We start from the raw sequence: 23,804 nt of genomic DNA, 5'->3' as shown, positions 1-23,804 counted from the left end.
TTAACACAATATAAAAGACTGCCCACTAATAAATAGCCATTGAACCTCTTAGCCCTCCACCTGCCCAGAAGTCTGAGAGATGGGGGAGGAAAGATGGGTTTTTCAGCACGCCTGCAAAGCTAATATATCCGGGCTGCGGCAAGGAGGGATTTCCAAAGTCAAAATCTCCCGCACAGAGAATGCTGCCAGCAGTTCCCTCTAGCTTATATCAGTGGGGGTCCATCTCAAGCACCTCTGCTGAGCTCAACTACGGCAATGTGACACATCAAGCCAAACTCTAAAGCAGCCTGGGAACATCTCATACTACCAACTTCATGGCAGACCTCGTATACAATGCACTGTATTCTTGTCAATGCTCTGGCTTGCTTTTTGCCCAGTAACACGGTATTTTCAGAGCTCCGTCTTTCGTGGATTGTGTTAATGCTGTGTCCCACCTTGTGCAAAAAGATGAATAGTAAATTAGTACTAATTTACAAAACTAATAGCCAGAGTCTCAGCTTGTGTAAACTGGCATAGGTCCGCTGAAGTCAGCGGAACTGTGCCAGTTCATATTAGGTTGAGGAGGGTAAAAGCTATTCTCTGTGTATTAAATGGACACCATCAGCTTGACATTTAACCAGTTTAAAAAAAAGCGTATATGTACTTTCTGGGTGTGGTGTTGTGTCCCATCTAGTGGCAGAGTGAGAGAGAGTGTGTGTCTGCTCTACAGCCTTAGCTAACAGCCAGTTGGCTTTTAGCTCATGCAGTAAGCTCCAAAGGTCCCCGGTTCAATCCAGCCCACCAACAACCGGGGTCTGTTGGTGTTACAAGTGGGGGCTCAACTGGGAAGACTCTGAAGCTCGGGACGTGCTTCCTCAACTAGGGGAAAGGCAAGTATGTAACCCACACACCTCCTGAGTGCGGTGTTCTGTCCCATCTAGTAGCACCAAGACAGCTTAAAGAGAGAGATAAACTGAGTCTGCATAACAGCCGGTTGGCTTTTAGCTCATGCACTAAGCTCCAGAGGTCCCCGGTTCGATCCCGCCCGCCACCGACTGTGGTCTGTCGGCATTACATATAGTTTTAGGTACTACTCCTACCTGGGAAGCCCCCTGACAAATCATTAGGTTTCACAGCCACATTTTTCCTACTTGGTAAATGATTTTCGCTCCCTTCTTGCTGAGCAGAAGGTCCACACAAACAATAGGGGATTTGATCCAATGAGATTACCAATGTGAACAATTAAGTATATGCATAATTGATTGCAGAATTAGAGCCTACCAACAGTACAGGGGAAACCATGAAGCTGATTAGGCACAATGTAGGGGTGCTAGAACAATTTTTGTATTGGGGGTGCTGATGTTGAAACCAATTTATTTCCTGTTTGTTACTACTACTTCAAGCAAAGGGGTTTGGTACTCCTAGTTCCAGCAGGGGTGCTGTCTGGTACACCAAGTAAACAAACTGATGAAATTGATATTTTTTCCTCCAATCTGTTGTTGTAATTTTGTTACTTGAAACAATAACAGGTTTAAAGACAAACCCCAAAACTCCTGACTGAAGGGAAATTTTTAAGTTCACAACTTCCTTCAACTCTTTCCAGGAACTGATTTATAAAAAGACTAGTTTAATGTACGACTGTCAATAAAGGCAAATACCATTATGTCCTACTGAAGCATGTTATAACAAACACTTGTGATTAAAAGTTCCTTAATGAAAGTGGGAACCTATTTGAATTTTAACAACTGTGGGTTGAATGCATGTGTGTTGCAAATCTGCCTATTTGCACTCTTTTAATGTTATCTCACTACTGACACTAAAAGAAGTTTTAATAATCTAGGCCCCTATCCTACAAACAATTACAAGTGTACCTAATTCATGTGCACAGTTCTGCTAACTTCAGTGTTAACATAAAGTTAAGCATGTGTGTAACTTTTTGCAGGCTCATAATGGTTTGTAAAGTCTCCCTCTCTCTTTCATTGTGTCTGCTTCCATCACTTGCTTTATAAATGGTTTCCTTCCTCCACATCCTTTTTGAAAACAGGAAATAATTTATTTTAGGCTACTGTTTGTGCAGCACTCAGTGCTGTGGGGCCCTCATCTAATGGGGCCTCTGAAAGAGACTTGAATGCAAAGTACTGTAGTGCTATTGTGAAAAGCAATACTAAGCCTCTCCAGCAGATAAAACTCTTCATGTTTGTTTGGTGGTGTGGCTTTTGTGCTGAAGGAATACAATAATACAGGAAGAACGCTTTATTTTGCAGAACGTACAATAAGATATTTGCAGAGCAAAAAGTGACTCGTCAGAAGACAGAGCGTCTCAGACTCAGGAGAAACTCGCAAAGACACTGTTTAACTAAATGATTCTAAAAATAACATCACATATTCACTTTAAATTTGCTGAAAACGTACTGCTCTCCAGGGGTTTAAAATAACACCAGGGTGCACTGTAATATCCTTGCTAGCCAGGCTGCAGATGGAACATGCAAACTGCTAGGTGGCTTTAAATTTTGGTGTAAGACTCTCTAGGGTTTTTTTTTAAGTCAGAAAGATAGAATGTCACAGGCAAAGTTTAAACAATTCCTGCTCATTTCAATAGACGTTTGAGCTCTTGGAAGGGTTTTACTTGATTAACATTTTTTTGCTGCTGGCAGTAGACAGGTCTGACGATCAGAATTCTCTCTGCAAGACTCCAGCACATACCTAAGAAAATCCTTGTTGGTATTTGGTATTTCTCTAATAAAGTTTTCTTTTTTTGCAGGTGGCTTGTGAACTTCATTAGAAATCTGCTCATCACTCTGGCTTGTTGGATTTGTAAGAAAACACAGCTTCTCACCATTGTTAGAAAACCTGCAGATACTTAAAAATGAGTAGTGGTTGCTCTAACTCAAGTATTAGCCAACAACAGGTAACAAATACATTAGCAGTTCAAATAATACAGAGGAGACTTTGTTTTAAAGTCTAATAATAGATTGCATTGTCTTTATTGGGATAACAGTCCTTTAGTCAGTCAACATTTGGACAGTGCTTTGAGGATGTAGAGTGCTAGATAGTGGTTAAGTGTTAAGTTCACAGGGGCTTGCTCCTATTAGCAAGCTGACAAAGTTCCTGCTAATTTTAGTGGACCCAGGATCAGCTCTATATGGACTTGAGTAGTCTTCACTCGCATGAGTCCTGCTGATTTCAATGGGACTGCTCCTGTTGCTGGGGCTATGTCTACACTAGAAATGCTACAGCGGCACAACTGCAGCACTGTAGTGTAGACACTTACTAGAGTAACAGAAGGGGTTCTTCTGTCACTGTTGTAAATTCCACCTCTCCAAGAGGCAGTAGCTAGGCCTGCAGAAGAATTCTTCCATTGACCTAGTGATGTCTACACGAGCACTTAAGTCATCTTAATTACATTGCACAGGGTGTGAAATTTTACACAGCTCTGAAGGATGTAGTTAAGCCACCTAACTCTGTAGCGTAGGCAGCCCTAAGACAAACACAAGGAAAGGTTTGCATATTTGGCCCTAGTTTTGCAGATCTATTTTCCATGGCTCAGTCTGTACCATCACCTGCCTTTTAAGTGGCCCCATTCCTTTCTCTGAGAGTTCACGGATGATAGAAATAGAAAATAAAGGGAGCTTTATATGGTCAGATATCTGTGCTTATGAATGAACGGCTGAAACTTGGGGATACTGGGTTTGTTCAATCAGAAGTATAAGGTTGGCTCCAGGAGGTTAAAATTTGATTGCCTGTGTTTCAGGTGCTGAACCTATTCACACTAGTATAGGTGAAGCCTGTACCCCATACCCTGTACCCTGCTGGTGTGCACTAAAGGTTCCCTAGTGTGCTTTATTGTAGTACTGTTTCAAACAGCACTATGTTAAAGTACACTAAGAAACATTAAGAAGAGAGTACTCATTATAATATATACTACTGTAATAAGTAATATAACTCATTATGGTGTATACTTCACTCATTACAGTAAACCCTAAACCCCACCTGTTTTTGGACATTTACATAGAACTTAAAAATAAACTCTGAACAATGAAATTTATACATCCCGAAGAACAGAAGCCCTACCTATGGCTCTGGGCCAGAAAAATTACTTCCAGCGCCAGTCCTGAGTAACAGGCACTGTGCGTATGGTTGCTAGTTTCCCCACCAACTCCTGTGCACTTCTGGAGCGGCAAACCATCCCCCTTGGTTGGATTGCAAGGTGGCCAGACTACTCTCCTCACCCTGGGAGACAGATAGTCAGATACAGACACGTAGGGTGTGGGGAGCCAGTGCCCAGCTCCTCTACATAGCATTTCCAATTCCTTGTTCTTGGCCGCCTCACACCACTCAAGCGTCTGCCCTCTCTTTGCCGCTCTCATATCCTGAGGGCAGGTCTACACTAAAAAGTTAAGTTGACCGGCTTAAGTTGCTCAGGGCTGTGAAAAACCTACACCCCTGAGCTACGTAGTTAAGCCGACCTAATCCCAGTGTAGACAGCACTAGGTTGATGGACAAATTCTTCCCTCAACCTAGCTACCACCTCTCGGGGAGATGGATGAACTAAAGTGATCGGAGAAGCCCTCCCGTTGCTGTAGCGAGTGGCTACACTGAAGTGATACAGCGGCACAGCTAAGTATCGACATAGCTTGAAAAACATACCTGAAGGCACTGGCATGTACACAGCTGGCAACCATGCTCTGGTCACCTTCAATGCCCACCTATGTCCAGGCACCACGCACCGCTGTAAATGCCACAGCTGCTTTTAGACTGCCAGCATATTTTCGTTTACACCTGTCCCAGTGTGCTCCCCTGTGCTTTGAACAGAGGGTGAAAAATGACCTGCCCTCTGTGCTTTCCTGCTGTTGATTTGCTGCCTCGGCATCACAACACTCTAGCAACAGACGGTCTTTCCCCTAACAACCCAAACTCTCCGTCTCCTCCACGCAGCTGCTCAATTATTTTCTGCAGAAGGTAGGGTGTTCTGCATTTGTTGGATCGCTGTGCTGCAGAAAGCTTCCTCTCTTCCCCTAGATATTCTGTATTGTACCCTAAATTAATATCAAACCAAGAGCATTTTGAGAATTAAAAAAAAAAGCAAAACACTAACATAGACTTATTGGCTCCAGCCAACTGTTTAATGAGACTACGTGTTGGAAGTGCGGTCAGTCACTTACAGATTTGCAGAAGTTTCCTATGAGCTCACTAAGGTTTCAGTGCAGCTATCTTGAAACTCACATGTTGTTTATAAAATCCGCGTTCTCCACAGTGTTCTTTAAACAAGGTTTGTTATTGAAATGGTAGTTTCTGACCAGATGCAAGAACGAGGGACAGATTCAGGCAGGGAGCCTTGAGCTGGTGATGTCGTTTCAGATATTAAATACCTATTTAAGAAATAGCAAAGTGGGGATTTTCACCCAGCTGGCATGAAAGTTCTGCACCCATACACTCTTTGGAGAAGGAAAAGTATGGAATTGAGGCTGGGGGAGGTCTCCCATATAACTCAAATAAGGAGCATGGGCCTGGGTTGATACTGAATTTAGGACCTCATCCACGCCCAGTAAAGTCTTTCCATTGATGCAAGTGGCTTTAGATCAGACCTTTAGATGGATTGAGAAGTCTGGAAAAAATTTCTAGTTCGTTCCCTCACTGCTTCTTTTGATTAGTTGTTTCTTGCCTTCTTTTTCAGGCCCAGCATCCTGCCTTGTGTTAATCACCTCATTCTGATGCACCATACATTATGGTTGCCATCAATCTACTGAAAAAATTCGTATATGGACTCCTGTTATTGATTGTGGTTCTGACTATTTGCTTGTGGAGGGAAACAAGAAAAGGCTACTACGTTCCCTTCAAAACAGAAAGCAAAAGTTTTCAGATTCTCAGAGCTCTGGGAAAAGGAGACGTATTTACATCCCGACTCCTTTCAAGTAAACCTGTCAGTGAGAAGGGCCAGTTATCTGTTGCTTTGCTGGTCAAACTGGAAAAAGTAAATGGCAGCATCTCTCCAACCCCTCCAGGAAACAATGCAGTGGCAAAGTCCAAGAAATCAGTGCTCTCTGTGAATGTCTGGAATGAGGAAAGTTCATCAAAGAATCTCATACCTAGGCTGCAAAAGGTCAAAAACAATTACCAGTCCATGAACAAGTACAATGTGACTTACAAAGGGCGAAGGAATACTACCAAACTCAGTCCAGAGAAACTGCTCTGCCAGCTCCGGGACAGAGTGAATGTGACAATGATCCATGGGTCAGACGGTCCGTTCAATACCTCTGAATGGCAGAAGTATCTACCAGAAAAAAACCTCAGCCAAGAAGTCGGCCACTTCCGTCAATGCGCTGTCGTGTCCTCAGCAGGAGCTCTGAAGTCCTCGCATCTGGGACCAGAGATAGGTTGGTATTACTCTGTTAGGATAAAACAACATCATCTGGCTTTTGAATTCTGTGAGGCTGGAACAATCCACCATCACACTTGATTTACCCATAGGACTTTCTCCATGTAAAATTAATCTGAGAATTCACAAAGACACTTGCACCATCCTGAAATAGTCAATTAAGATTCTTATTGATTGAAGGTGTGTGTGGTGGAGAGCAGAAAGAATGAGCAGGTACCCTTAGTGTGTACCCTTAGTACACATTTAAAATGTGTACATTAATCTTTAACACTTGAAAACACAATTGGTTTAATTGAACTAAGTGTGGGCCAGGATTCAGCTCAAGATCCGTGCTGATTTCTGCACCATACAATATGATGGAGACCCCAGTGGTAGAATTCCCACTGCAAGGGAAGGGTTGCAGTGGTACAAAGCAGCTGCAGGCTCCACTCTGGAGACCTCTAGGGAGCCGAAGTCCCCTAAAGCAGTGGTCTCCAGACTTTTTGGATCGCGCACCCCCAGGGCCAGCTCTAGGGAACCAAAAAGAAAAAAAAAAGAGAGCTGCCGCCAGCGTGCTGCCGAAGACGGAGCAGGGAGAGCCTTTGGTGGTGCGCCGCCTGCCGCGCACCCCCAGGGATGGTCTTGCACAACCCCTGGGGTATGCGCACCCCGCTTTTGAGACCACTGCCCTAAAGAGAATGGGTAAGGCAGGCTGCGGACAGGGGATGGCCATGGCAGCTGCAGGAAGCATTATACTGATACTGATATAACTCCTCAGGTGAACACTCAGATTCCCATTTGAGTGCCTTTGTTTGGTTTAATTTATGTCACTTTGGAAAGAGTTTAAGCTAAACTGGTGGGGGGTGGGGGAAAGCCACTCTTAAATGGGAATGGGTGTCCATATGGGGTAGTTACACTGGTATCACTGTATCAGTTTAACTGCACTGATAGCATATCCCAGTATAACTGATAAAACTTTCCCATGTAGACAAGCCCTTTGGCTCTGGAGAAGGAAGAAGGAGAGGAGGAGGCAATGTTTCCTAGTGGGTAGATCACTGGGCTGTCACTCAGGAGACCTGATTTCTATTTCTGGCTCTAACATTGGCCTGCTGGGTGACTTTGAGCATGTCACTTTGCCGCTCTGTGTCTCAGTTTCCCATCTGTAAAATATGAGTAATGACACAGTTTTCCTTTTTAAAGTGCTTTTAGATATACTGATGAAAAATGCTGTAGAAGAGTTTAGGTGGTACTATTATTTATTTTATTATTCATTATTTAACGTATCGGTTCTCTGTAACAGCAGAACCTCTGGCCTACCCCAGCCTTGCTGTAGTTGGAGCTCTTAAGCACTACTGCAATCCAAATAGATAATATTAGTAATAATAGGGAGGAGAGACTATGAAGGAAGACACAGAAACAAAACTCAGGAAAATCTATGCTGTCATCTGTTATCGGAAAGAAAAGAGAGTGAAGCCATGAAGGGAAAGTAGAACACAACTAAGAGTATAGTAAGTTACATTTGGCAAAGTACCTATTAACATGACACAGCTGTTTTATTCCTGTAAAGTGCAGGAGGCATCATGTTGAGCTGTGAGGTAGCATAGTTATTTTTCACCCTAGCCACTAGGCTCAGTCCACAGGCTATTGAGCATCTGTTTTTTCAGGCCCTGAGAAATAAAGGACATTCCTCTTCATTATTTCCCAGTCACTGATTTGTAACAAATCACAAGGAGAATTGTTTACCCAAGTGTGTTTTGGGGACCTGTACTGAGCTGTTTTTTTGGATGTCAGCTTGTGCTCTCTACATGTGTGCTGAGTTTTTACAGTAAAATACATACAGCTGGAAATGGTTAGTTTCATTTAAACCAAATTAGGAGACAGAGAAAACAGCACATATAGTAATCATTTGAATGCCAGCATGAAAAGAATCAACCTTTTTAATACTTCTGATGAATCCAGCTCTGTATCTCTAACAAACAGTTATCAACTGCATTGATTATATACCTGCCATATTTTTAACATACCTGAGTTAGATGCTTTTCCCCCACTCACACATAATAGCCATTGGTTAACTTTTAATAACTCTTCCCTCTTTGCTGCTTTCAGACACCCATGATGCAGTTTTGAGATTTAATGGGGCTCCTACCATAGGGTTTCAGAGTGATGTGGGGGAAAAGACAACAGTCCGCCTTGTTAATTCACAGGTAAGTCTGCCTGGCAAGTGTGCTACACGACAGAGAGGGAAAGTGTATTGAGTATGTGACTGAGGGCCCAATTGAGCTCTCTTATTGTGCAGTCTCTCCTTCACTGCAAGGATTGAGGTAGGAATAGCACCAACAGCAGAGTGATCATTGGTGAATGGCAGCTTTTCTTATGGTATTTATGGAAGAATAGAGCCACATCTCTGGCTTTGAACATGAGATCTCTACCTCACACTCTTGGGACCTTTATGTAGCAGCACCTCGAGGTGTCATTTCTCTCTGGAGGGAGAGAACAGGTAGAGCAGAGGCGGGCAAACTTTTTGGCCCAATGGCCACATATGGGTATGAAAATTGTATGACAGGTCATTAATGCTCATAAATTGGGGGTTGGGGTGTGGGAGTGGATGAGGGCTCTGACTGCGGGTGTGGGCTCTGGGGCGCAGCTGAGAATGAAGGGTTGGGGGTGCAGGAGGTTGCTTTGAGCTGGGACAGGGGTTCAGAGGGTGGGAGAGGGATCAGGGCTGGGGCAGGGGGTTGGGGCACAGGAGGGGGTCAGGGGTGCAGCCTCCTGGTGGTGCTTACCTCAAGCAGCTCCCAGAAGCAGCAGCATGTCCCCCTCTCTGGCTCCTATGCGGAGGCAAGGCCAGGTGGCTCTGCACCCTTCCCTGTCCGCAGGTGCCACTCCTGCAGGTCCCATTGCCTATGGTTTCCGACCAATAGGAGCTGTGGGGGGTAGTGGTTGGGGCGGGGGCAGCATGTGGAGCCCTACGTGTAGGAGCTGGAGGGGGGACATGCCGCTGCTTGTGGGAGCTGTGTGGAGTGGGACAAGCCTCGGACCCCGCTCCCCGGCAGGAGCTCGAGGACCGGATTAAAATGTCTGGAGGGCCAGATGCAGCCCCTGGGCCATACTTTGCCCACCTCTGAGGTAGAGCCTGCAAACAAATTCTATACATAGTATATAATATAAATTTTTGTCTAGTGAAAAAAATGTCCCTGGAACCTAACCCCCCTATTTACATTAATTCTTATGGGGAAATTGGATTCACTTAACATTGTTTTGGTAAAAGTCACATTTTTCAGGAACATAACTACAACGTTAAGCGAGGAGTTACTTTAGTTCGGGTTCTGTAGTTTCCACATCGGAGTGTTTTAAGACTTTTATGACTTCTGAAAATGGCTTTTCCCCGTTTGTCATTTTATTCCTGTACCTCCTTCCTCCATACTCCCTTCCAGGCATATGTCCCATGAGCCTGTGCTCATGGCTCTAAATATTCATTCCTGTCCGGATAAAAGCCCTAGTATTCTGATAACCGTAAGCATGCATGGGTTGTGGCTTTGACTTTACAGGAAGGGCAGAGTCTCTGGTTGATTTACGCTGCCAGATTTATACATTACTTGAGTAAGAGGTATTTGGCTCTTTAACCAGAGATAAAACTGTGAAGATTAAACAACTCTATAACCTAGGTCTATGAGAATGTATGTTGGTAGCATTTAAGTTAAGAAGATCTGGGACATGAAATATCTTCTGAGTTTTGGATGCTCTACATCTTGTCCCTCTCAGATTTTGGAAGGCACTTCAGATTCTTAAACCTTGGGTCGAGTACTGTAGCTATCTTTAGAAATCTCATATTGGTACCTTCTTTGCATTTTGGAAAATCTGCAATGAAAGAGTTCTTAAAATGAATACGTGCTGGGTCATCATCCGAGACTGCTATAACATGAAATATATGGCAGAGTGCGGGAAAAACAGAGCAGGAGACATAATTCTTCCCCAAGGAGTTCAGTCACAAATTTAATTAATGGATTATTTTTTTAACGAGTGTCATCAGCATGGAAGCATGTCCTCTGGAATAGTGGCCAAAGCATGAAGGTGCATATGAATGTTTAGCATATCTGGCATGTAAATACCTTGCAATGCTGGCTACAAAATTGCCACGTGGACGCTTGTTCTCACTTTCAGGTGACGTTGTAAATAAGAAGCGGGCAGTAATATCTCTTATAAATGTAAACAAACTTGTTTGTCTTAGCGATTGGCTGAATAAGAAGTAGGACTGAGTAGACTTGTAGGCTCTAAAGTTTTACATTGTTTTGTTTTGGAGTGCAGTTATGTAACAATAAAAAATCTATATTCGTAAATTGCACTCTCACGATAAAGAGATTGCACTACAGTACTTGTATGAGGTGAATTGAAAAATACAATTTCTTTTATCATTTTTACAGTGCAAATACTGTAATAAAGAATAATATAAAGTGAGCCCTGTACACTTTGTATTCTGTGTTGTAATTGAAATCGATGTATTTGAAAATGTAAAAAAAAATCCAAAAATATTTAATAAATTTCAATTGGTATTGTATTGTTTACAGTGCAATTAAAACTGTGATTAATCATGATTAATTTTTTTAATTGCAGTTAATTTTTGAGTTAATCACATGAGTTAACTGCGATTAATTAACAGCCCTAGTCCTTACCCTTTCTTTTATCACTTAACCTAGAGTGGAACAGTTCAACTAATCATTCCCAAACTGGTTCCTTTTAACCTGCTCTATCCTGTATCCTCCAAAACTCAGAAGATATTTCATGCCCCAGATCTTCTTAACTTAAATGTTACCAACATACATTCTCATAGACCTAAGTTATAGAGTTGTTTAATCTTCACAGTCTTATCTCTGGTTAAAGAGCCAAATACCTCTTACTCAAGTAATGTATAAATCTGGCAGCATAAATCAACCAGAGTCTCTACCCTTCCTGTAAAGTCAAAGCCATAACCCACGCATGCTTACGGTTATCAGAATACTAGGGTTTTTAGTGTTTTAGTGTTTGTTTGAGGCTAAGGTATGCACTCAGATTTTGTATGGTACAGAAACATGGGGGTGGAATGATCAAATGGGAGTGGAAGTGTTTCAAAACAAATTCCTTAGGATGATTTTTGGTGTCCCAAATAGAACTGCAGCTGCTCTTCTTAGAGTCAAGACAGGCATGAATTCTGTTCTTTTCCAAAGTGCAATACTAACATTAACTTTTGGTTTCGCATTCGTTGAATATACCCACAATGTTTGTCAAGGCTGTGCTTAGAAGAACAGCTCAGTTGGGCTTTGTCATGTACATTTCCTTGGTGACAGAATATTCAAAATTCTTTGCATTCTCTAGGCTTCCCAGAATTCAAAATGATTAGATTTGTTTAAATAAGTGAAATCCCTAATCAATTTGAGATTAGAGGATATTAATAAACAACTAAGCAAGGCTGTTGTTTCCATTACAACTGTGTCACCTTGGTTCCCCCTTATTAAAAAGACTCACGTATATCTAGAGAGTTTGTCTAATAACGAGTTAAGGAGGGCCTTAACAGCTCTCAGTTTTCAATTTGTGCAGACAGCTTAAATCAGAATGCTGATATACTGGCACTGAGAAACATAACCACCTCTGTCCATGCAGCTCTGGGCAGATGGAAGGCCTACCCTATTATTTGTTATATTGTAATTTGTACTGTATTGAGGTCAGAATGGCTTTCCGTGCTTTTTTTGTCCTGGGTCCCTTTTTCTACAACATCTCAGAGAACAGAATATTTATTAGGGACTAACAATGTATCTGTGATCTGAGTGGCTGCCCTATTTGCATGGCCAGCAGCTAAAATCAGGAAAAGATAAATGGCACGGTGATTATATATGGTTGACTTGATTTATGTTCTTTTAAATTTGTATTTATATGTATTGTGATATTATAAAATCCTGGATTTACTTTTCAGTTATATTGTAATATATTTTGTTTTTGGTGCATTGGCTTACGGCTAAGTTGCTATTAATAAATTTGACTTGACAACAGACAACAAGTAGTTACAACAGGCAGACAAGGGGAATACAATTAAACAGTGAGAGAGTTGTGAAATAAGCAATGGTCACAGCACCCCAGCTATCCATCCAGTAAGTGTTTTGAAGCCATCACTTCTTAGCTGGATTAATCAGGAAGAGCTTGTTACAATCTAGTGAAAGGGAGCACAGGTTGAAACCACCCAGGTAGGAAGAAAAACGGAGCTTCATACTCCAGAACAGGCCAGTTCACTACCTGCTCACCTCTTCACTCTGTCTCCTTGCTCTTCGGGCTTGAGGTTCAGTCATCTGCTCTCAGAGAACGAGGGCTGGTCTACACTGGCAATTTGCAGCGCTGCGACTTTCTCACTCGGAGGTGTGAAAAAACACCCCCCTGAGCGCTGCAAGTTTCAGCACTGTAAAGTGCCAGTACAGACCGTGCACCAGCACTGGGAGCTACGCCCTTCGAGGAGGTGGGTTTTTGAGAGCGCTGGGAGAGCTCTCTCCCCGCACTTTGCTGTGACCACACAAGCCACATAAAAGCACTACCACAGTAGACTAGCCCTGAGTCTTCTGGGTTGCTGCCTTGGAATAAGGGTTGACTTTTTTCAGAGAAGTACAGAGGGTTTAGCTACATCTATTCTGTTAAAATTCAAGGGTAAATCCCCTGTACTGCCTTGGAAATTGTAACCAAATTCTCTAATCCATGTTTGTTCCTCTTCCTTTACATTAATTTTTGTTGCTCATAAATCTTAATCTATCTTCCTCATCAGAATTCTCTTCTCCCATGATTTGTGTTATCTTGATGCCTGCTGCGTCCCAGTGGTCTCTGCTTCCTGACTAGTGGATGCAACGTAAATTAACAATTGGACTTTGTCCCTTTGTAAACTGATCTTCCCATGGCAGACATGTTCAGCAATCTGGAGGCAATTTATGTCCTTACTCGTCTATGTGTAATTGTGTTACTGGGTCAATAGTATGTTCTCCACTTTGGAAGCTATCTCCCGGGGCCACATATCCAGTGCCAGCCTAGTTATGATATGCAAACGGTGCCAGTGAAAACATTTGTCCTGCTTCCGCGACACTATAGATATAGATATATAATTATGCAGCTGTAGTTATGCCAATACAACTCCCCATGTGGACACACGTGTTCCTGGATAATAAGTGTTAAAAGGAAGGGAAGATGGATGATGGAGAAGTAGAGAGGAGACAATGACACAACAAAGGAACGAGGTAGAAGGCTGGGGTAGGTAAAGGGATACCATTCTTAGGGTAAAAGTCAGCAAACGTGGTCTAAAAGGCTATAATCAAACAAGTTAATTAATCCAAAAGAGATTACATAGATGATAAATGTACTAGCGGGTTATATGATGAATTAGCAAGGCAATCAGGAAACCATGAAATCAGCGAAATAAGACCAGATCAAATAGGCAATAATCAATGCCTCTGGCAATTAATTAGCAAAACAGCTGGGCAAGACAAGTAAGTGTGTTAGCAGTTAAATGACAGTTGGTTGAGTGGAAAGAATCAATCCATTGATTAAGCAGAACAGATAGGCACTAAAGGCAATAAGTGGTGAGATCAGTTAGCTCCATTGATTAAATGTGGAACCTAGAACTGACAGTCAACAAATTAAGGTCATGCAGAGCAAACAATAGCAAGCTGTAAATGAGGTGGCAGGAAGTTATCAGATTAGTTGCAGAAGTAAGAGGCAGTGAGAACTGCAATAGAAATTTGGTGCATATGTCTTAGCCTTCAGTTGTTCCTAGTACCTGCCCTGCTTAAAAATGGAGGCAGGAAAGATGGCAACAACCCTACAGTTCTGACCTTGAAAAAGTCCTCTCGCATTTGCTCCATCTCTGCATTCATGCTGCTGGGTGAGTCTAGAGCAGTGGTTCTCAAAGCTGGTCCGCCGCTTGTTCAGGGAAAGCCCCTGGCAGGCCAGGCCAGTTTGTTTACCTGCCGTGTCCACAGGTAATTCTCCAGGTTCAGCTGATCGCGGCTCCCCCTGGCCACGGTTCACTGCTCTAGGCCAGTGGGGGCTGCGGGAAGGGCAGCCAGCATGTCCCTTGGCCCATGCCGCTTTCTGCAGCCCCCATTGGCCAGGAGCCACAATCGGCCGAACCTGAGGACGCAGCAGGTAAACAAACCAGCGCGGCTCACCAGGGACTTTCCCTGAACAAGTGGCGGACTGGCTTTGAGAACCACTAGTCTAGAGAGAGGCCTGTGACTGCTTGATTCATACACTTACATTCTCTCCCCTTCCTTTCTGAACAGCTCTTCTTCGCCTCTCTGAGTCTGGGTCTACACTCCAAAATTACTTTGGTATAACTACTTGGCTCAGGGGTGTGAATAATCCACACCCCTGAGCCACGTAGTTATGTCGACCTATGCGCCGGTGTAGACAGCGCTATGTTGGTGGGAGAGCTTTTCCCACTGACATAGTCACTGCCTTTCAGGGAGGTGGAGTTATTAAACCGATGGGAGAACTCTGTCCTGTCAGCTTAGAATGTCTCACTTCATGACCCTGCACTATGAGTCTTGCACTTCCTACCTATGCTTACTGACACGTGGACTCTTTCCTGAAACGCTCTTCTCAGCCCACCTTCTCCTCTGCCCAGGATGGTGCTAAAAAGGACCCATTTTGTTTTGTAAAATATCTGGCAAGAATCCCCTCTCCCTCTGTTCTGCTGTGTCCCTCCTCCCCTTCCTGCCTTCACCCCAGTCTGACACCACGGTCACTGCTACTCTCTGCCACTCTTCCTCGCCCTCTCCCTGCAATCCCATCCTCTCCAAATGCTTGTAGCTCCCACAAGCCTGGGAGTTAAAAACTTAAATCCTGTCATTTGCACCTGCAAAGGACTGTGTGCGCCAAGCTGCACTTTCAAACTCGGCAGCCTCGTTTTTAAAAGTGACCGAAATGTTTTAAATGGCGTAGGCTGAGGAAGCCAGGCAGTACACATGGCAGGACTCTGGGCCTCAAACCTAATGTTCTCTCTCTCTTTTTAAAATTAAGAACATACACCAGCAAACTCTTTTTCATTTATGGAATAATAAGCATCTGGAATGGCCAGGCAGACATGGTTGTGATGTACTGGTGACAGGGACAGCCAGAATAGCGATTGGATGCTAGCGATGGCTGGGGGGAAATAGCATATTTAAAAAGATGAATCAACTCATTCTGAAGTAGCTCCCGTTTGGCTTGGATTTCTGAGGGGCTGTCTGGCATAGTCAGGATTTTATGACTGCCCTCTTCCTAACACGATGTTAACAAGAAGCGTCCGTTCGAATTGTGCTTATGAATAAAAGGACAAGCCCCTGTTTATTTCCTGTAAACAGTGCTCCAAAGTGGACTTCCCCAGTTCAACTCTCTCACCTGCCCTGTGGCAGTTGTTGGATTACTAAAAGGATAAAGCTGCCCCCGGCTGATTTTTGTCATTGTAACTTAGCGCTAGTGGCTGTTTGGGGAAATTGACACTTGGACCATTATTCTGAGTGTAACTCCATGAGTTTGTATTTAGCGTGACTGTGAAGTGTGGATTGTTAAAACTCGCCCCATGCATGCTTTTTTTTTTTTTTTTTTTTTTAAATGAAATATGATCTGAGCAGCCTGTTGCCTTATCCGTCTGTTTTTCCTTTTTGGCAGAGTGTCTGTAATTTCCACAAAGTTGGAGAAATGCATGTAGAATTAGATGTCTCAGTTACTGCTACTACTCTTCTCCCAGCTAATTTGATTGACTGCAATTTTAGTGGCTGAAGTCCACACATGCTTCAAGCTGTTGTGAGTGGCCCGTATCCTCTCCTTTCTGCGTAAAGACAGGTAGAAAGGGGAATGTGACATGCATAGATATGCAGCCATTGCTCCTTTGACACTCCACTACATCCTGACCTGCTGGAGGCAGGAGTAGCAGCAGAATTAAAAGGACAGGGCATGGTTGCTAGCTGACACAAGGAAATATCTTTTCTATAGCATGTATAATCCAAGGATAATGGAGCACTTTTTGAACTTCAATCAATCCTACCTGTTGTCCTTAGTAGTCGATGGGTGGAGCTATGCTTAGTAATACTTGACTGCCTGACCTTCCACAGATTGATACATATTCTGCTGTGTTAGTAATCATCTTTCCTTTTCTCATTCAAGCTTGTAACTGTCAAAGAGCAGAAGTTCCTTACAGATATATTGTACAATACTGGAATCTTAATTGTCTGGGATCCAGCGCCTTATCATGCAGAAATTCATCAGGTAAGTGAAGAACAGTGTAGTAAATGAGATTTACAGGGTAGCTGTGACCTCATTTCTTGCCATATATGTCTGCATGCTGAGGATCATTCCTTTTAAAGTTGGCGTGCTCGATGTAGCAGTGTATGTGTTCGCAAGTGCCTTTTGCCATCCCTGCATGCGATCAGCTCCTATGATTTGTGTCACAGCAGTCAGGGAAACTGAATTTGAGTAAAGTTCATGAAATGCCCCCATGTGATGTTGCAACCCTGCATGCTAGGTTGCAGTGCCCAGAGTGGGGAGCCAGGCCCAGCCCCACAGGACAGGAGCAGCTGGTGCATGGTGAGTGCAGGGTGGGCTCACTGTCCATTCCTCACCTCTCCACCCCTGTCCCCGAGGTCCCCAGCTTGCCCCCTTTCCATGACAAAACATTTCCATGACCAAATCATAGCCCTACTCAAAGGAAATGTGTGTCTTTTCCAGGCAAGGGTGAAGGGCCCTGAGTTGTCTATCTTTTATTGCCACAGTAAGTTTCCCATTGGCTGATCTCATATCAGGGTGACCATTATTGTACATAGCATTCTCAAGCTTGCCGTAGAGTAATAGTCTTCATTGTCTCAAGAACCCAAAAGTTAGGCTGGACAGTCTGATCACAGTGGCCGTTTTGGTTTTGAAAGCACCAGTCTGTCATTAGGTATATTTTAATGGCTTATAATTGATAAGAAAGCTCTGTTAAAAGGCCAGCAAATTCCCTTACTCATGTCAGCTGGAGTTTTGTAGGTATTGGATTCATAAACTGGAGTCGCTTGTGTAGTGACTGCAAAGTAGCTGCACAATAGCTCCATTAGCAGTCATCTCACCTCCCTCTCTCAATAACTGGGTAGATCACCCATGTGGGCAGTATACTCAGAACTTTATTGCAGAACTGTATGCTGTTGTGCCCCCCTCATCCAATCAGAAGTCAGAAGCTTTGAACCATCTCTCTCCCTTTAAATTATAAGAAAATAAAACCAAGGGCGGTTTTTCTCGCTTTGCAGTGTGTTTTTTGACTGTGCAGTCTGTATAGTCAGAAATGGGAGAGAGTTTGTTCCATTTTTAAAATAATAAAAAATACCTCTCAGCATTTGCACTGAAGAAGAATTTCAATATCAGAGATACTGCACCATCCTTTGATTTAGCCTTCTTAGGGTACAAGACCTCATTGTTCTCCCTTTTCTGTCAGGTCTCCTCATTGCTGATTTGCACTGGAATATCTCAGTTGAAGGCAATAGTTGCATCATTGTACAAAACAATAAGTTACCTTGACAGTTTCAATAATAAGTTAATATTCTGTCAATATGCTATTTTATGGAGCTTCAGCATAATAGTCCAGAGCCAGAAAGCACAGGATCATCACTAAAGCGGCACAATAACAAAGCTAAGGATTACAGTACATCAAACAATCTCAGCAAGCAAAGCATGCAAAGTGATAAACTGCAACAGCTTCAAAAGCTAGTCCAGTGTAATTAGCAGACAGAAGACGTGACTCTGAAACAACTGTCCTCTCTCTCCCGGAGCAGGGCGCAAACCCTGGACTGTGTGATTGAAAGTCATCTTTTGGAAAGAGAGGCACACTGCTCCAGTGGTTAGGGTGCTAGACTGGGAGGTTCAGGTTCAATTCCCTGCTCTGCCACAGACTTCCTGTGTCACTTGGAACACGTCACTTAGGTCCTGATCGTAAATCTCATTTTTAGGCTCCACAAAACTCCTACTGAATTCTGTAGGCACCTAAACTTGACACTTATGTTTTCAGCCTAAAAGTTCCCTCCAGAATAAGTTTCTGCCTTCAAGTATGCCCACTGCACCCCACTCTAGGTGTCTGGACACCTATCCCCAACCTAAGCCCCAGAGTGATCCACGAACCAGGAGGAGATAGGTGAGCAAATGTCTATCTCATGTGCGGAGCCCGATGCGGGAAGTGTGCTCAGAGGTCACCTACCAGATTGGTTCCCATTCACAATCATTTTTAACTTTTAGAAAGCCAAGGATTATAAAAACACTTCCATGCATTCTTCACTTTGAATGGATACAGATACGACTAAACAAGAAGTCCCTGCAGTGTTCCTAAAGCCCACTTCGCAGCATTGTACTAGTGTATTAGAATCTAAGTGAAGTCATTTGGAAATTAACTATAAATGAGTGTTTATAAACTACTTCCTTGGTCAGAGACATTGCTTATAAAATGTCATCTGAATGTCCAAGCCTTTGTCTAGTCCAATGAAGCAAGGGTATGTATGTAGCATGCTTAAGAGTTTCTAATGAGCTAGGCTGGTACTTATTGCCTAGTAAAACCTCCTCTCTTCTAGATGGTCCAAGAGTTTAAAGAAGCATGAGCTCTCCTTCAGTATTTTTACTGAAGTAAGGTAGTGAAAGGAAAGCTTATAAATTTGTAAGATCACAAATACACACAATTACAGTTCACTGCACATACTGTACGTTATCATCTTCTGGTGCAATGTTGTGACAAAGATGCTTGTGTGCTAGCCTTGGAGTATGACCTTTTGTTCTCTGAGATAAATATAACAATTGAGAATGGTATAAAAATGACGCGCTGCACGCAAGGTTGTCCTGTCAGTGTCTTTCTAGGCCACGTGAACAGTCCTGCTAGCTCGGTATTCTAGAAGGAGAGAGGTAGTATCTTCTAAAATGTTTGGGAACGGAAAGGAGAAGAAGTGGGATCTTTTCCAGATTTTATTGCTAGTGGGCTGCTTGCTTTCATGTAGCAAAGAAAGAATTTTGAAAATCTTCCCCCTGAATCTCCAAATTTAAATATCCGGCAGCCATTAATGATCCAAAGTCCATTGAAGTCCTTGGGGTTCTTTCCACTGAATTTTGGATCAGACCCTAAATGCAAATAAAAGTGGAGTAGTTGGTAAGACACTTTTATGAACTGGATCACTGACACACCCGCCACTGACATGTGAAGATCTTAATGCATTAGAGATGAGAAGCTTAGAAGGATTAGAACTCCATAACAGACCACTAAAAGATGAGATGGTTCCCCATCAGTCTTCAGTATGAGGGTATCTTATAATAGAGACTGCAGGAAGGGAGGGAAAAGTGCCGTTTGCCTACATTGCTTTGTGAATTGCAATACAGCCTGGTGTGATACGCATGTCAAATTACATTCCACTTGTAAAGAAAGTTCTTTCACAGCATCTTTAAAGTTACACAGTGGATATTGTTGTAGACTTTTGTATTCCGTTATGGGTGCCATGGGCTCACCCGTCTGTGCATGCTAGCTGTTCCATCAGCACCTTGCCCTCTGAATTAGAATGCAGGTGGAATTTTGAAGGGCAGCCTGTTACATGCAACATAAGTTACTGGATCCCGCAGCAGTGCAGAGCAATAGTAGATTCCTTAGGTGTTTTATGAGAGATCTTGTCCTTAGGGGAGGGGGGAAAGGATCTGACTTGTTAATTCTGTTTTAGTGGTACAGAAAACCAGACTACAATTTCTTTGCAAACTACAAGGAGTATCGTACCAGACATCCGAAACAGCCCTTTTATATCCTGAACCCAAAAATGCAATGGGAGCTCTGGGATATCCTGCAGGAGAACTCTTTGGAGGATATTCAGCCCAATCCACCTTCTTCTGGAATGCTTGGTAATGTATCTGCCCAGTAAATATTTGACTTTATTAATTTTGGATGGGGCTCTTCAGTTTATTGAAGCGCTGATAATGGTTGTGCTTTCTGTTTATCAGATTCAAAGAAGCCCTTTAGAGCTTCCTAACAATGGTCAACTTCTGTAAAATGCAACGTTTCCCATCTCAAAACAGCAGCTTAATTATGTTAGAAATCAGCATTTCCCAGCAGCGGCTCTCAAACTGTTCTGTGTAGCACTGACTCCAGAAATAGCTATACTCAGATCAAACACAGGTGCATGCAGGAATGTTAGGTGCAACAATGTCAATTGTCAATAAAAGGTGCAATCACCTTTTACTGGTCACCAGCATTTTTAGCCAATAGGAAAAGAGCAACTCATATCTGGTCTGATCTGAAGCACAATGAAGTCTTTCAGGGCTTTCACTGCTATTCCTTTTCATTACTTTTTTATTTTAACAAGCGAATAAATTTATCAGCTCTCTATTGGAGTCAACAAATAGTTTTATTTTTCAAATTGATGAGCCATTACCTATTATGGGATAAGCACAGTTCAAAAAGAAAGATTTAATAAGGGGAAAAAGTTTTCAGAACTTCATAATAGCTGTAAAAATGGTAAATAATTCCCCCTCAGCCAGCCTTATCTCTCGTTCTAAAGCCCTTTTGTTTCATCACCTTGTGCTAATCTCAGAACATTAGTGAAGAGGTCCATTTTCCTCCCAGACAGAAATTCTATTGTGGCCAGGTTTTCTCCTCTTCACAACCTCATTTAATCAGCAACAAAATGAAAAGGAACTGACCGCTAAGGAGCGATTTATAAGAAAACCACTTACAGTGGAGTTGTCGTCTTGTTTGCTTTGTCGGTGGCAAAATTGTTCTGCTTTGGTTACCATCCTACTGCTTGCAAGAGGGCACTCATACTGTAAGATATTGCCCCCCACCCCATATAGGCGCAGAACCGGACCTTAACAAAGTTAGGTTAGCTGATCATATTTCTGCCAGTCAGAATTCTTCTTTCTTTCTACAAACTCATATTTCTGCCTTCTAAGCTATTAAATTATTTCTGGCTCCTGTTCAACACTAATGTGTAATGGGGGAGACAGCTAATTTTAGAAGGAAAAGACAAAGCAAATGGTTATTGATTAGAGCAAGAGATTGAGAAGGCAGGACTCCTGCACAGCTCAGTCTCTTGACTTTTTTATGCCTCAGTTTCCCCATTTGTAAAATGAGTATAATCTGTCTCCCAGTGATGATAGAGAGAGACACAAGCTTTTGAGCTTACACAGAGCTCTTCTTCAGGTGACCTCTACAGAAGAGCTCTTTGTAGCTTGAAAACTTGTCTCTGTCACCAGTTAAAGTTGATCCAATAAAAGATATTCTTCCCCTGTGTGGAATACACATAGGGACCAGCATACCCGCTGTAGCCCCACTGGCCAAGCCCTATGTGCAGTGACCCTCATAACCACTCTGGCTGTGATCTGACCTGCTAAGGCCATGCCATGAGTACGCATGCATGCCACATGCCTGAGTCTGGAGTTTCTTCAGAGCATTGTCCACTGACCCACACATACACAATAACACCCCTCACGTACCTGACTGAGGATATAAGAGGCAGTACAGATCAACACCTTTCCAGTTTCTTCTTACTGCCCCATGGCCTAAGTCAGAATCATGTCCTCTGTTGTTGCACAGCCTGTAAAATTTATTTGTAAATAGTTTATATCTTAGCTTAGGAATTCTAGTTAGCATGGAATAGAATACTCCCCCTCTCCAGTCAGGCGAAATTGTCCTCAGTCCCTGGACTATGCCCAGGGTCCCGGGTTTCAAGAAACAAAGAAAAAGAAGGAGCCACTGGTTCCGACAGTATTCCTCATTGGTACCATCTCATCTATCCAAAGCCTGGCTGCATCAGATGAACTGGGCCCTTCAGGAGTTTCTATGGGAACTGCTCGGACTCCAGGCTGTGTGGAGACCTTTGTAATGCCAGAGGATGTCTTCCTCCCCTACCTGCAGTCTCCACTCCTTTTGGGCCCTGCCCTCCTGAGAGGCATCCTTATCCTGGAGGGGAAATCATTACCATTGTCTCAAGAGAAGTCCCATCTCTATCCATCACACAGGAGAGCCCCAGTACTGATGGAATCAGAGGAGTTGGAGGAGATAGCTGCACCAGTATCTCTGTGGAGACACAGGAGCCCTAACAGACAGCCAAGACACTATTATCTGTCTGTTATGACCCTCCCAGGGACACCTAATATTGATTCCTGGGGGGGGCCACCATGAGCAATGGATCCTTCCTTATTGCAGGTGCCTGGACCCCTCTCAGGAGTCATACCACTCCTCCTCCTCCTCTCATCAGCTGGTTCCATATGTGTCTGAGGAGGAAGAACCAGAACTGGTTCCGATGGGGGCGTCATCATCATCATCTCTGGACACCACTGTCACTCCTTCATTGCCCTCTCCTCTGGATGACAACCAGCAATACCAGGAGTTGTTGCACAAGGTCGCTAATGATCTACAAATTCATCTAGAGGAGGTCCATGACCCTCAGAATCAACTACTGGACATTTTACGACCACAGGGACCGACCAAGGTGGCCCTTCCAAACTAATCAGGCCATATTAGAACCAGCCAGAGAGGTTTAGCATACACCAGCATCTGGTGCCCCTATGCTATTTTGTGCCGGCTAAGGATGCTGACTTCTTGTTTTCTCATCCTGCCCGTAATTTGTTGGTGGTACAGGTGACTACAGAGAGAGCTCAGCCACGCTACCAAAAATCTACCTTGGCCCATAAAGGCTCAAAGAGAGTGGATCTCCTGGTAGGAACGTTTTCTCCTCTGCAGTCCTCCAATTTTGTATAGCTGATTACAAAGCTTTATTAGCAAAATACAATTTTAACACCTACACCAGGCCTACAGAATGTAAAGACAAACTCCCCATGGAAGACTGAGCCCAGTTCTAGTCCTTTCTGGATGAGGAGAGTCACTTAATACTGTGAGCATTCCAGTTATCCTAGACTATCTCCTCTTCTTGAAGAGCTCAGGGTTCACCCTCAGTTCACTGTGAGTACACCTAGCAGCGATTTAGTGTCTTTCTCCCCCCAGTGGAAGGACATTTTATCTTTACACACCTAACCATGGTTCAATTTATGAAGAGCTTGATCAGGACCCTTCCCACTGGTTATTAAACCTGTGCCTCAATGGGACCTTAACCTTGTCCTCTCAACACTTACAGGCCTGCCCTTCAAACCTCTGGTAACATGTGCCATGATCCCCCTGTCCATGAAGGTGGCATTCTTAGTAGCCATCACTTTGGCAAGAAGGGTCAGTGACCTGGTAGCCACAATGGCAGACATTCCTTATACAGTATTTCACAAGCAGAAGCTTTCCCTTAGGTTACATCCCAGATTCCTTCTCACAATTGTGTCTGAGTTCCATATCAATACTTACCTGTATTCTTCCCAAAACCCCATGCTTCTTCTGAGGAAAGAGACCTCACTCCCTTAACGTCAGGCTTGTCCTGACGTTCTACCTGCAGAAAACCAAATCCATTAGAAAATCTTTGAGATTCTTTGTTGTTGTGGCAGAAAGGTCACAGGGACA

General features: G+C 43.3%; 1 protein-coding gene across 10 annotated transcripts in view; it reads left to right on the top strand.

Moving 5' to 3' along the window:
* ST6GAL1 (ST6 beta-galactoside alpha-2,6-sialyltransferase 1) overlaps positions 1-23,804 on the top strand; it is a 110,278-nt gene that overhangs the window by 75,024 nt on the left and 11,450 nt on the right. For all 10 annotated transcript variants that reach the window (XM_073360043.1, XM_073360039.1, XM_073360035.1 and 7 more), the window contains 5 exons: positions 2,741-2,887; positions 5,654-6,353; positions 8,441-8,538; positions 16,484-16,585; positions 20,032-20,206. In XM_073360043.1, the coding sequence (XP_073216144.1) occupies positions 5,705-6,353; positions 8,441-8,538; positions 16,484-16,585; positions 20,032-20,206 (1,024 nt within the window). In that variant the 5' untranslated portion in view covers positions 2,741-2,887; positions 5,654-5,704. The remainder of the gene's footprint in view (positions 1-2,740; positions 2,888-5,653; positions 6,354-8,440; positions 8,539-16,483; positions 16,586-20,031; positions 20,207-23,804) is intronic.

The sequence above is a fragment of the Lepidochelys kempii genome, chromosome 9, assembly GCF_965140265.1.
Source record: "Lepidochelys kempii isolate rLepKem1 chromosome 9, rLepKem1.hap2, whole genome shotgun sequence".
NCBI classification, from domain to species: Eukaryota; Metazoa; Chordata; order Testudines; family Cheloniidae; genus Lepidochelys; species Lepidochelys kempii.
The sequence above is the reverse complement of the archived record's forward strand: the minus strand, read 5'-3'. Positions and strand labels throughout refer to the sequence as shown.